Source organism: Sebastes umbrosus, chromosome 12, assembly GCF_015220745.1.
Source record: "Sebastes umbrosus isolate fSebUmb1 chromosome 12, fSebUmb1.pri, whole genome shotgun sequence".
NCBI classification, from domain to species: Eukaryota; Metazoa; Chordata; class Actinopteri; order Perciformes; family Sebastidae; genus Sebastes; species Sebastes umbrosus.
This window is the reverse complement of record NC_051280.1, coordinates 24,440,981-24,455,218: the sequence shown is the minus strand read 5'-3', so window position 1 is coordinate 24,455,218 and position 14,238 is coordinate 24,440,981. Positions and strand designations below refer to the sequence as shown.

The 14,238-nt window shown below is 38.7% G+C and overlaps 2 protein-coding genes across 2 annotated transcripts; both read left to right on the top strand.

Annotated features, from left to right (window-relative positions):
- The first annotated feature begins 2,297 nt into the window (after nt 1–2,297).
- LOC119498825 (regulator of G-protein signaling 21-like) lies at nt 2,298–4,086 on the top strand. The gene is made up of 5 exons (XM_037787895.1): nt 2,298–2,504; nt 2,603–2,671; nt 2,768–2,829; nt 2,925–3,091; nt 3,359–4,086. Exons 1-5 carry the CDS (start codon nt 2,410–2,412, stop codon nt 3,647–3,649), a joined length of 684 nt encoding a protein of 227 aa, XP_037643823.1. The 5' UTR covers nt 2,298–2,409; the 3' UTR covers nt 3,650–4,086.
- Nucleotides 4,087–4,222: 136 nt separating this feature from the next.
- On the top strand, nt 4,223–13,587 carry ro60 (Ro60, Y RNA binding protein). Its single transcript, XM_037788441.1, has 10 exons — nt 4,223–4,238; nt 5,930–6,075; nt 7,886–8,489; nt 9,118–9,338; nt 9,478–9,624; nt 9,716–9,853; nt 9,946–10,062; nt 10,376–10,492; nt 10,742–10,888; nt 11,805–13,587. Exons 1-10 carry the CDS (start codon nt 4,223–4,225, stop codon nt 11,955–11,957), a joined length of 1,806 nt encoding a protein of 601 aa, XP_037644369.1. The 3' UTR covers nt 11,958–13,587.
- The last annotated feature ends 651 nt before the right edge of the window (nt 13,588–14,238 follow it).

Here is a 14,238-nt window from a genome sequence, read left to right as displayed (position 1 = left end):
CTTTGTCCGCTTCTTACAGTCTATGCTAGAGCAATGCTGCTAACATGACTGAAAACTGAAATGCATTTTCCATGTTTTCATTTTCTGTTTAAACCGAAAGCTGGGCAGACTACATACAGAATACTTTAGTGTATTAAGTCAACACAGGTTTTGCCAAAAATGAAATATATCAAATATATTTACCAATGCATGCTAAAAATGAGTCAATGTTGTGTCAGGGTTTGAGATATCAAATCTATCCCAGCATGCTTCAGTTGGAAGACAGCGAAAAAAACAGGACACACAAAGAGTCTCCAGTCCACCCGACCTGCAGGTGTTCAGACTGTGAGAGAAGGCTAGAGCACACAGGGAAAACACACGTGATCATGCATTCATTTTAACATATTAAATCCAGCAATACATATCCAACACGCTGTGAATTGCAAATGAAAGGTTGTAAAACTGTTTTCGACCTTGGTTTCGGCTGCTAGCTGAACTATGCAAAACTAATATCTGATCAAACGTTCACCCCAGTGACTACAATGCTCAAAGCATATCATGCAAATCTAGGCTCTATATTTATATCTACAATAGAGGGGTTATATAACTTCTTCATTTAGAACAACAGTTTTGGATGCTGCAAAATATACTGAATCATTTGTGAGTCATGCAGGCTACACGATGGTGGTTATGATCAAAATTGATGCTGACCCACTTTTGTATTTGTTTCATTCACACAGGTTTGTTGCATATGGTCTCCTGTGGCCTTAATGGGTGTGACTACACTGCAGTGGTTATACGTAGGTAATGGCGTAACACTCGAAAGCAGACCTAGATAATTATTCTGTTTTGCTTCTCTGCTCGGCCTGTGTTTACGCTGCTTCCTCAGCAATGACCTTAATAATATATGATCATATTCTCCCATTCTTAGTTTTTAAGTCATAACTGGGTGAGATCATTTAAAATGTTCCCAAACAAAGGCTCATGTATTTAAACCAGGAAGAGTAAAGATTTCCAGTGGTTATAAAGACAAATGATGGCGTCTGTAAGTGGTATCAAGTGCCAATTTAATTTTGGAACATCATATTTTCTTGTTTTGAGAAAAAAAAAGAAGATGTTTTTAGATTTAATACTTGATTCAATTACTTCTTAAGATGTATATTTTTTTTTTTTTGTTTAAGAGCAGCAGCAAAATCATGATAGATGTTTTGTCTCATTCAGTCAGTGTTGTAGTGCAGTGGTTGGAGGTGAACAAATTTAAGCCCATTTCTGTCCTAACAATAGTGACTCATGACTGAGAAGATAATTGTGAGAGAATTTCTAATAATAATAATCTTGGGGAATATGTAATAAATATTATTAGTAATAAAGTAGGCTTCCATTGAATTTCCAAGAAAGCAAAGCAGGGAAAAAATGTTTTTCTGTTACATGAAATGACTGTTTCCTCTTATGAATTACTGGAGTTTTTTTGTTTTCAAGCCTCTAAAAATGATTCAGTGGAGCAGCTCCAGACTTTATACCCTATGACAACACAAGTTTGAGTTTTATCAGTCCAGTTTTTAGATTTGGGAGAGAGTTGTTCATGTTTACTGATATTTTTTGGACTGTCCATAGGAATAACATGAATGACTTTTGAAAATGGTCGTAGTTCCCCTTTTATAATCTTCTATCTTCTGTCTGTGTTGCTTTGCTCTAAGACCATTTTTGGATATCTGCTTAAGTGCTATTCTTAAAATTTTAAAGAGGTACTTATCAGATTGTTGAGAAAGAAGTGTTTTACCCAAAAGTTATTGCTCTGGCCCCGAAGAGAGTGTCTACTGAAATATAATATCCATAATTTAGCTAATTTTGTAACTTCAGAATACACAGTTTCAAATACACAAACACACTTATTTTAATGATCCTAACAAATTAATATTGATTCTATACAGACAGAGGCATACCACTTTTTTTTTTTCAAGGAAAACCCTTCTAAAATGGGTAAAAACATTTTAAAGAAGCTGGAATTTAAAAATTGTAGAACCAACAATGACAGCGGAGAGGAAGTAATCCAGAAGCTGTGAAAGAAAGACACGCAGGAGGAACTGCACTGAAAAAACAAAACTGCTAAAAGAAACTTGTGACGACCTGACCTGTGACTAAGAATAGCACAGATTTGAATGGCGAGCTAAGTGACGTAGAGACCATGTAATGCATTTAACTGTGGTGAATGTGACGGGGGTTGTGATACACAGCGAAGTTTTGTACTATAATTAAACATTAAGGAAGGGCACAAGGTTTGACGATCGGGCTTTATGTCAACAGAGGTTAAAGATAGCAAGACAAACAGGACTGAGACCTGCAGTTCAGGGAGAAACTCTGGCAGTCAGGATCCAGCAGTGAGTTTGGAAATCTGACTGAGGAAAAGTCTTCTGAGGATTCAACGACATCATGCATACTGAGAGATACTGTCAAATGATCATTCACAGAGGAAGTTCAACAATGAACTCTGAGACATCTCTGGACCTCCAGGACACAAAGACAATGTAAGTACATTAAAAGTCTCATTTGCAATGAGGCTTCTTTTGGAGGCTCTTTGTTTTATGCTTTATCTTAATATTCCTGCTGTTATCCTCTCTTGTAGACATAATAAATGGAAATCCAGACTACATAAAATCATCCAGAATCCATTACCATGGAGGAAAATCAACAGGTGTTGTTTTAATTTTACTGCATATTAATAATGTCTAATGTTTTCTTTACAATGTGAACAAATCACAAAAACCTTCCTTTTTTTCCCCACCTGCAGAAAGGAAACAAATGAAACAAGCCTACTGGGAGAATCTCTCGAGACACTTCTTTCCCAGAAATGTAATTTCCATCCGCTTTCAAGCAACACTACAAAACTAATATCATAGTCGGTTTCTGTTTTCTTTATAATGAAGTTATGCTCCCTTGTGTGAAAGGTGGACAAATGGCATTTCGGGACTTTCTGAAATCAGAGTTCTGCGAGGAAAATCTGGATTTCTGGCTCGCCTGTCGAGAGTTCAAAACCTCTGACAGTCCAGAGGAGCTGACACGGAGAGCTGCAAGTATTTATGAAGAGTTCATCGGGACTGAAGCTCCCAGACAGGTAAAAACAGACTCTATGAGGTGACCACATGAACTTTTGTGCAGCAAAATGTGCTCAAACCCAACAGGAATAAGAAGTGAAAGGAATTGCAATTTACTAGAAAATGGTCCTAATAGTTCAAGTCCTAAAAAAAAACGCTGACCTGTATCATTTACTGCGCATCAACAACAGCACAGTTACTTTCCAAGTGTAATGCATGTGGCTGCACACACTGTACAGTACGTACTGCACAATAAATGTCTACATCTGCTGTGTTTTTCTTTGCAGGTAAACTTAGATTTCTACACAAGAGACATTATCAGACAGAGTCTCCATCAACCAAGTCCATCATGTTTTGTTGTGGCACAGAGGAAAATCTACAGCCTGATGGAGAACGGCTCCTTCCCACGCTTCATTCAATCCGAGCAACACAGAGTCCTGTTTGATGCAGCTTCTAAGCAAAGAGGCCTTGGGAGGCACAGAAAGGCCTTGAAGATAAGGAGCACTGGAGATCTAATGCCGCGTGATTCAAAACCAATCAGCCTGCAGAGCCAGCTCTATCTCTTGCACAAGGACTGACATCATGCACGTCGGTGGTGCAAAGTGTTGCACAGACAGACACGGGCTCAGGAGCTGCTGTTGACAGACTCTGTGCAGGCACTTCCCCTTCCCTCACAATGTCACCTCAAAGACTGAAAGCCAGTGCAGTGGACATAACATACTGCAGGCGGTGCCACCTGCTGTTAAACCAGGTTAAACTGTGGTTTTCAACCCAGCGGGGCTCCTGGCTGAGACGATGTCTTGAATGTAAATATTTATGGTTTTATACAAGTGAAATGCACGACTGCAGGACTGTTGTGTATTTTGTGATTTTGCATTAAACAATATTTATGGAAATTTGAATGATTTTGCCATGTATGCATCATAAGGCATTGCACAAGTACAGACTTTACTTTGTGATAAATTCACAAAAAAAAAAGTTAAACTTTGCAAAATTCATGAACTGAACAAAAAGACTATCTGTGTCTTCATTGGGATCTTTAAAATGCACCCTGTGTCCTTACAGTTGATGTGCTACTGCCACCCAGTGGTTACTGGGAAATCCACTATACATACATACATAAGGATATTTTTTGAGCTACTGGTCTCAATATGGGGCTACATGGTGGTACTGTGGTGAGCACTGCTGCTTCACAGCAAGACAATGGCTACAAAAGTCATGATGGAGTGAATAGTGTCAAAGGCGAAACAGTCCTATTACTGAGCAATACTTGTCCTCTGTCCTTCCATGTTCTGTTGCCTACCTGTGGCATTTCTGATTTGATTATGGAAATAGTGGTTGAAAGCTGGCAGCATCAAGAGGAGACAGGGCAGGTACAAAGAGAGGAAATGAGGAGATGAAGAACGTAGGAGTGCACAAAGAGGCAGTAGAATTATAGGAGAGAGGAGATATGTAGTATTTGGGCCCTTAGGTATAGACTTACTGCCTGTGACCACCATATGTTTTGGGTCATAAGGAGAGTCAGTGAATGAATATTTAACTTAGGAGCAAGTATTGTGCTGGTGGAGATACACTGTACAATTTTCAGATTATAAGTGAATTGAGTGGTCAAAAGCAAAATCTATGTTACTGTATGCCATATGTAAAGAGATAACTCAAGGCCTTACAGAGATATTAAAGTACACTTTGATTTAATAGATAGTCTACAAAAGAACTCACTAAATTAGTGTTATAGAATATTATTTCAGTATCGTAGACAAATTAATGTAATTGAAAAAAATATAGTTTTTTATTTATTTATTTATTTATTAATGGTTTTTTAATATTGTAAATACTATACCAGGGGTCTGCAACCTGCGGCTCCTGGAGACACATGTGGCTCTTTAGCCCCTCTCCAGTGGCTCCATGTGGATTTTTAAAAATTTAGTGGAGATGAATAACTGTTTTTTTGTTTACATTTTCAATTTTATTTATCATTGTTGTAGGTCTATGGTACGACGGTACGACGGAGTATTCAATTCAATTTATTTTTATATAGCGTCAAATCATAACAGAAGTTATCTCGAGATGCTTTGTATTAGGGCCACATTGAGGGGGAAAAAAATCTGAGATTTCGAGGATAAAGTCATAATATTAGGAGAATAAAGTCATCATATTATAAAGTGGTAATTTTACGTGTTATTTTATTTTTTTCTCGTAAAGTTCTGACTTTATTCTCGTAATATTACGACTTTTTTTCTCGTAAAGTTATGACTTTATTCTCGTAATATTACAACCTTTTTTTCTCTTAATATTATGACTTTATTCTGGAAATCTCAGATTTGTTTTCCCTCAATGTGGCCCTAATACTCTGTCGTACATTGTCTCTTTGGCCCTCACTGCATTAGACTTATATTCTATATACTTAGACTATAAACTGTGTTACCTTCATCACAATGCTCAAATGTTTTGTGGCTCCAGACAGAATTTTTTTTTTATTATTTTGCCTAAAATGGCTCTTTTGATAGTAAAGGTTGCTGACCCCTGTACTAGCAGTCTGATCCACACTCCATACCAGTTGGTGGTGGTAGTTATTATTATTGTTATTATTATTATTATTATTATTATTATTAACTATTAATTTTTATTTTTTTATTTTTTTAATTTTTTAATTTTTTAATTTTTTTAATTTTTTTTTTTAATTTTTTTTATTTATTTATTTATTTATTTATTTATTTATTTATTTATTTATTTATTTATTTATTTATTTATTTATATTTCCTTGCCAATCTAATGCTCCACACTCCAGTAGTCCAGTAGGTGGCGGTAAAGCACCTATAAACTGGTTTTCCAACCGCCAATAAACACCAAAGGAGAAGAAGAAGAAGTAGAAGTAGAAGGAACTCAGTTTCCCAGCATCCTCCGCGGCACCGCTCCTGATCATCTCTCCCTGACGGCCAGAGAGCTGAGGCCTCTTCATCATCCAGCTACACCAAAAACTTCACCACTGTGCACATTTATTGTGGTACGTTCATATATCATGTATTTGTTGACTCGATATGTTTTGATTATCAAGCATCGTATATTTGCAGTAAAGTAAAGCTTAATGTAATTGAGGTTTAGCGTAGCTAGGTAACCAGATGCCCATCCCAGAGGAGCTGCATCACTCTGCATCCGAGCTCCTCTCTCTCTGGACCGGCTAGGAAACAGCTCAGATCCGGGGCTTGTGGATGGAGAGGAGACCGGTTGGCTAACATTACTATACAGCTGTAGCTGGGAAACATTAGGAGTAGGCTGGATTAGTTTGCTGAATGTTGACAAGCTAAGTTAATTAGGGTTTTTCTAGTATCTTCTGTGAACAGCTCAGTGTGGCTTGTATCTGTCGCATGTGTATCATCATGTCCTGTAATCGGCTTTAAGTTATTTGTGTCAGTGCTCTGAGGCAATGAGTAATCTAGTGTTCATGGAGTCTCTTTGGTTGGTTATTGATCTCTACAGCAGGTTACTGGATCTTAAAACTTATGGCATTTTTGGTAAGGTTGCCTGAGTTGCTGCTTAACCCCTCACACACAGTATCATGAATGAATGAGCATCATCCTATTAAATCTGAGCTGAGGTTGGTACATTTAGTCCACAGATTATTTTGTGTCAGTTTGATCTGAAGTGTGGTCAAGTTAAAAGGGTTCTCTCATTAATTATCTATGGCCAGCGCATTTAAAAGTTAAAGGTCCCATATTATGCTCATTTCCAGGTTCATACTTGTATTATTTGTTTCTACTACAACATGTTTACATGCTGTAATGTTCACAAAACCCTTTATTTTCCTCATACTGTCACCCTGAATATGCCTGTATTTACCCTGTCTGAAACGCTCCGTTTTAGCGCATTTTGACGGAATTGCAACAGAATTGCGTTGCTAGGCAACAGCTTTGGTCCACTTTGGTGTACTTCCTGTCAGCTGATGACATTCACATACAAGGCAACCAGGAATAAACTGGGACACATTTAGAATGTTTACGTTTAAAATTGTGTCAAGGGTCTAAATATTGTATATTCGTGACATCACAAATGGACAGAAATATCTGGCAGCCTGTTTCAAATGCAGAGTTTCTGAATACGGGCTGTGTGTATTTCCCTGTGGATTGAGTGTTTCAATACTTTCTCAGTATTTATATAGGACTTAAGCCTGCTTTATAATAAAAAAACATGAAAATTTCACTTTTTTATAATATGGGACCTTTAAAGCTGCAGTGGGGAGAACTAGAGCAAATATGATTAAAAAAAGTTATTTTATAAAACAGTCCCTATATCCTGACAGTATTGCATGAGACAGGTAATCTGTGAAATATCATTTGCCTCTGGTGTCCTCCGGTGCTCCTAATGGCATCTGCAAGGTTTCACAGACCTGAGGAAAACAACCAATCAGAGCCGAGCTGGAGCCAGCCGTCTCTGAGCAGCTGTCAATCACTCGCAAACTCCGATCAAACGGTCAAGCTCAAATGTTTAGCTGTAAAATGAGAAAGTTTGTGACCCGGCAGCCATGTTGAGATCAGTTGAGGAAATACCAAGCACCGCCCACCAGCTGGAGCACAGCCAATAGGAACGCTCTCTCTCTCTGAAATGACCTGTGATTGGCCAAAGTCTCCCGTCACGGGCTAGATTTTTCTAAAGCCTGAAAACAGAGCCATGAGGAGGTGCAGAAGTCTAGTTTTCTCTCAGAACACTTGAACTACAATATGCTGAAAGGTTATTATGGAATTTTTACCCAATGATGCCAAAAATATTCTGCCTACTGCAGGTTTAATAAAATCCCCTTTCACCACTCTCTGTTTCAGGCCTTCTCTAGTGTTACAATGGAGCCATCGGGACGTACTACGATATCTTCATCTAGCAACCACACCCTGAACTCAACAGGTGGAGTCTGTCCGTGGGAGGTCAGCGACAAGGCCAGACTGTGCCGCTTCCTCTGCTACGGCTCGGAGGGAGACATGTACACTGCCAGAGAGGAGGGTAACGTCAGCATGGAGAGCGCCGGAAGTCTGCTGTCCCTGCTGCAGGAGGGCCGAGGTGCTGAGGTGGTGGAGGAGATAAAACGGTTCACTCAGGACGGGCGAGCTGTCGGACTCGGCCCCTCCTTTTTTGCCTTGGCTTTGTGCTCCCAGCACTCGGAGCTGAAGACCAGACAGGCAGCATTCAAAGCCCTGAAGGAAGTTTGTCGGGACCCTTTCCACCTGTTTTCTTTCATCCAGAACAAGAAGGAATTGAAAGAGGGTATGAAGTGTGGCATTTGGGGACGTGCCCTGAGGAAAGCGGTGTCTGACTGGTACAATGAGCAAGATGCCATGAGTCTGGCTGCAGCTGTGACCAAATGTAAACAGAGAGAAGGATGGTCACATCAGGATCTGCTTAGGCTCTCTCACACTAAACCAGCTAATGAAGGTGGGTTTACACAGACCCACATTATACAGTTTATAAGGAAATATGCTGTTTAGTGTATTTAAATCACCCTAAGGTAAAGTGATTCCAGTGTGTCTGAGTGCCATTTTAAGAGTTTTAACCATATTTTAATGATTGTCAGGATAATATCGTGAATTGCAATCATTTCGGCCAGGATAATCGTGATATGAAATTTTCATATCGTCCTATACCAAGTGACAACTGCAAATTAGAAAGGCAGCTAAGTTAAAAGTAGTGACCTTTGGAAATGCACCAAAAGTCATGATGAAACACAGAAAAACTCCAATAGAAAAGAAAAACGGTGGTAGCATAGACACTTACCAACACTGACAGAAAGACACTACAAGCTACGGCCTCAAAAATGGCCATCAAGCTAAATTAATGACTGTTCAAAAAAATCTAACCAAAGCATGATCTTAACGAGTGTGTTATTTACTGCATTGCTACTATGTTGTAAGATCTATCTGTAATATCTGACCTGATCCTGTGCATTTGTAATCCTGTCTTGACTCACAATCTGTAAGATGTACGTTTTAACCCTTCGGCATGACTTAGATGAAAAAAGACCACTTGAGTAAGACTGTAATGGTGATACCTTTTGTGTTTTCAGCTATTGCCTTAATCAGCAAATATGTAACAAAAGGATGGAAAGAAGTCCAGCTCGCTTACTCTGACAAAGAGAACTCAGAAGAGGTTGCCAAAGTGCTTTCATATCTCAAAGTGGTGGAGAAGGTCAAGCACAGTTGTGATGAAACGGAGGTCGTCAATTTAATAGAAGAACACAAACTGGAGAGGGAGCAGCTGCTGACGGACCACCTGAAGTCCAAACAGGTGAGTGAGGCGGTTCATGCTGGAGAGAAGCTCTGACTTCCAACACTTTAGAATCGGCTGCAAAACAGCATTTTGTCATTTGGAAATATGTTTTTTTAATCACTACAACTGAGAAAGGTGATGTGTTTTTTCTCTGGAGGTATGGAGAGCTTTGTTGAAGGAAATGCCTCTCCAATCACTGCTAAGGGTTTTGGGTAGGATGACGTCGAACAAAGTTCTTGAACCAGGAAGTTCAGAAACACAAGCTGTGTGTGAAAGAATCCAGAGCGAGATGGCACTAACGAAGGTAGGACACTATAGGTCTTGCTACAGTTGTGTTTTTGTATTTAAACACGAGTCCGTGTTCAAGTACTTAATGCCCGTTTTGAAATCACCAGGCAAAGATCCACCCTTTCAGCATACTGTTGTTTTCTGAAAACTACAAAAGAGGCCAAGGCTATCAGGGTAAAACAAAATGGGATCCAGACAGCAGCATCCTCAAAGCAATGGATTCTGCCTTCTACAAGAGTTTTATGGTAGGTTCTTTTTTTATTTTTCTCACAGGCCATAAAAAGAAGACCGCAACCGATCGCATTGACACTTAACCTCTCGTTCTGTTGTTCCCCAGAATGTGGAGCCTGTGGGTAAACGCTTCGTAGTGGCAGTAGATGTGAGCACATCACTGAGCAGCATCGTCCCAGGGACGTCAGTCAGCACTGCTGTCGCCGCTGCAGCTATCACCATGGTAAGACAATAACAGAGCTAGATGGCCACACAGTGTGTGGTGTAACTGTTGTTCCAGTTGAAACAGCTGCGTATGTAAGCAGGGCTCGGGCCGCCCCGTCTTTCAGGGAAGCCTGGGTCAAAGAATTGGTCTGTTGACACGCGAAATTCCTTCCGCAGTGCGTTTATCTTAGTCCACAGGAGTTATTAGCTGAGAGATGTGCCAATAGTAATATGCGAGAATACTTGTAGCAGCATGTGTGTGTGTGTGTGTGAGAAGGATATTTGAAATAGTGATGTCATGCTTTTCTTTTGACCTTTTCTGTCTGGCTCAGATTTTTGCAAGAACGGAGGCAGACACACACGTGCTGGCCTACTCTGAAGGTGCGTTGGTTCCATGCTCCATCTCTGCTGACATGACTCTCGCACAAGCAACATTTGAACTGGTTAAGGTGAGTCACAGCACCAAAGATTATCAAATGTTATCATGGATATCTTTAATCACCACTCTGACTAGTGAGAATACAACTCTGACTAGATGAAATGCTGTTATGGATATTTAAATTCAAATTTACAGATAGGAGAGCGGTTCGATTAAATGTTAAAACGGCTTGCAGTACATTGTGTTCATATTGACATCACTGAACACATCTTGCTCCTGAGTTGTGTTTCTGACCTTCCCACTGTACTCTACGTTCCAGATCCCGGGTGGGAGCACAGACTGCACCCTTCCCATCACATGGGCCACAGAGAATGGGAAAGCTGTAGACACGTTCATCATTCTGACCAACAACCCGTTGTGGACGTTCACCGCCAGCCCAGTGGAGTCTCTAAAGAAGCATAGACAGGTACATTTATTCATTCATGTCTGCTTGGGGAAGGGGATTTAATTGAATGATGTCCTCTGTAATAAAGATTGTTTTAGAAAATAGGCTTTCACAAACGCCAGGTAAAATGAATTTCTCAATTTAATGGATGCAGATTTAATCAGGCAAATGGGACGAGGTTCCTTTCCACATTTATATTAATGCTGATGTTCCTGTGCTCTCAATTTCCAGAATGACGAGGCATTTGAACACACAGTTTGTCATGAGTTAGTGTTATTCGTGTTGTTATGTTAGATAGACACTTGTAATAGGGTTGAGCCATAGAACACAATTAATTCTCTGTAATCATATGACAGCTACTGAACAGTCATCTGCTCCCTTTAAAATGTTGTCTTGATCACAATAAGGAAAGTGTAACATTTTGAGCCCCAAATTTGCTTTCATCAGTAACAGAAGGATTAAGGGCCTGTTTTGAAATAAATAAGAGCATTCATTAGGGCTGCACCATTATGGCCAAAATTATAATCACAATTATTTTGATCAATTTTGCGATCACAATTATTTATCACAATTATTCAGAGATTTTAGGGACAAAGTGTTTTTTATTGCATTTTCACATTGTGTGTGACTGGCAAAAAATCAGATATATGAGGCAGCTGAACACCAGCCAGCTTCTATCGGCTGCTGATCGATGGTGCATCTCTAGCTGTTAGTTTAGGAAGTGCTTGATCAATGCAGCAGAGTATTCTATGAGTGGAGCATTTTCAACGTCAATATCGCAGTCGATCATATTCATTTAATTGTGAGATCCCAAAATCTTGATCGCGATTAATATTCAATTAATTGTGCAGCCCTAGCGTACATACACATGCTCTTTGCAGAAACAATGACCAAACAAAAGTAAATTTGTTGTATTGTATACTTAATTTCTCAACAGAAATCAGGGGCCAATTCCAAGCTGGTAATGTGCGGGCTATCTTCCATCGGACACGCCATCACAGACACGGAAGACCGGGGTTTACTGAGCATCTGTGGCTTCGACCTCGGAGCTTTGAGCGTCATTCGTAACCTCGCCCAGGATCTAATCTGATAAAGTATCGGGACCATCTCTGAATCGTGTCGTTGGAGCACAAAAGGAAGGCACAGAAGTGTACCAACCGTGGCGCACTTAGCATGTAGCAGCACTAATCCAAAAGATGTTGACATTTACAATTCCAAGTTCTCTTTTTGTATTGTGTAGCTCACGAGTCAATTGACAAAGCGTCCAGCGGGCTGGACACAATGGAAATGTTACGTGCATATATTTTTTTTTTCTGAAATTTGAAAAGGAAGTGAGAAGACATGATATGTTATTGCATATCATGCTGTCAAGAGTTTAAGTGCAAACAGCACTCTGTATGTTAAGTGCTTTGATGGTTCTCGGTGAGACACTAACCCATTGAACAATAAATTCCACTCATTTATAGCAAGATGTTGGCAGGTTCAATAAGAGGAACAGAGTCTGAATGTTTGAGGCGTAGTGCAACTGTAGGTTTGTTTGTAGGGGATTTACTGTTTCTAGTATGTATCTACTGTATGATTTTAGCATGTTTGATGTGATGGTAGAGGCATTTTGAATTTGAAAGCCTGTCCCTCCGTCTCATGTAGCATTATTATAAATGATTAATAGATATACAGTACAAGAGGAGTTGAAACTTGGCATCAAAAGTCAAAGAAGTGCAATGTGTTCTGTTGATTTTTCAAATTAATTGATTAATTTGGTGAGATTTTTTTATAGTAATATTCATGACTAGAATTCCATTTACTCTTGCCTTTAGCCTAGGTACAGTTTTAGCTGTATTAACAATTGTCAAGTGTGTCTGATAAAACAATACCCTTGGTGCTCTTAAATGTGATGATACATTTTATTTGGGATTTTTCCTTTGTGAAACTATAATGCCAATGTTTGAAGAGATAAGTCAGTTTACTGTAAGTTGGAGAAATGGACTTATTCTCATATTTTAGTCTGAATTCTATGCATTTGATTTCACTGTATTAATATGTCCAGGAAGGACATAGCTATTTAAAATCTGTTTACAGAGACTGAATCCGCTAGCACATTAATATTTCCGTATTTTTGATGTAAGAATGTTATGCAAAAAAACTAACAGATAACTGCTACCTTCCTGGAGTAAAAGTAACCGAATGTACTTTTGTAAAACGTGTAACTGTAGCGATTTAAAGTACAATTCTTTATATTTCTTCAAACACAGAATAAAACAGAGTGATTTAGCGTTAGGGGCCAATTCATTTTTTGGGGGAAATGAAAGCAAACGACTACAGTGGTACTTCTTGTTTTAGTCAACAGTAATTGCTGTAATTACTGACAGCATTCACTAAACTTGTCACTCATTAATTTTATGAAGAGGAAGAATTTCCTGACCATGTTACTGTGAAGGTTTTTTGTCCCCTCATGCCGATAACTGTCATTTTCAATGGTAAGACAATGTCCACTGTTCGGTTAACGGTCAAAATTCTATAAAGCTAAAATATTTGTATAATATGATCGTTTATAGTTGAAAGTCTTGACAGGAGAGATGGTTATTATGAGGTATGGCATTGTTTCACCACCATGGTTAACTCCTTTTCCATCATTATTGTTGCATCCATTACATGCATTACAAGTACTAGACTGTAGTGACAGTGTAAACCCCTAATAAACACTTTGCTGCTCTTAAAAATATTGTTGTTTGGTTTTCTATGTTACAAATAACTGTCTGCCTTCCTGGAAATTCCTGATTACCTGAACTATAGTGGAGTGAAACTATGGAACAGTTTTAATGTGGCGCTTAAGCAATGTCCAAACTTAAACCAGTTTAAAATAAGGTATAAAGACATGATTTTCTCAAGGTACAGGGATGAAGTGGGGGTTTAACAATCACAAGGTGTTTACAGGGGTTACTGTTATTTATTACTGTTTATTTGTTTATTGGTTACTTAGTATTTATTCTGTATTAGTCTATCTTCCTATTTTTTCTGTAAAGAATAATGCAAATTTGTGGATATTTGATTTTGGGTATAAGAATAATGTATGCATGGTCGGATGCTGTGTATTGTATATATGTATATATGTCTATATACATATGTGGTATGTGGTATGTAGTGTGCGCATTTAGTGCAATGTGTGGTGTATGTATATATGTGTATGTAGGTGTGTATGTATATATTGCATGTTGTATTGCATGTGCATATTGTATATTATAAATTGTATATTATAAATAATAATTTGCGCATATAAGAAAAGATAACAAATAGTCAATATGATTAAGTTAAATATGTAAGTAATGAACTGGTATTGTGATTAAGTTATATTATAAGTAATGAATTGGTAT

Excerpts from the sequence above, each read along its gene's own strand:
- LOC119498825 (XM_037787895.1), top strand. The coding sequence starts at position 2,410 with ATGCATACTGAGAGATACTGTCAAATGATCATTCACAGAGGAAGTTCA. Across the intron at positions 2,505-2,602 it reads CTCCAGGACACAAAGACAAT|ACATAATAAATGGAAATCCA; the intron begins GTAAGTACATTA and ends CCTCTCTTGTAG. Across the intron at positions 3,092-3,358 it reads GGACTGAAGCTCCCAGACAG|GTAAACTTAGATTTCTACAC; the intron begins GTAAAAACAGAC and ends TTTTCTTTGCAG.
- ro60 (XM_037788441.1), top strand. Across the intron at positions 6,076-7,885 it reads CACTGTGCACATTTATTGTG|GCCTTCTCTAGTGTTACAAT; the intron begins GTACGTTCATAT and ends TCTCTGTTTCAG. Across the intron at positions 9,625-9,715 it reads GCGAGATGGCACTAACGAAG|GCAAAGATCCACCCTTTCAG; the intron begins GTAGGACACTAT and ends TGAAATCACCAG.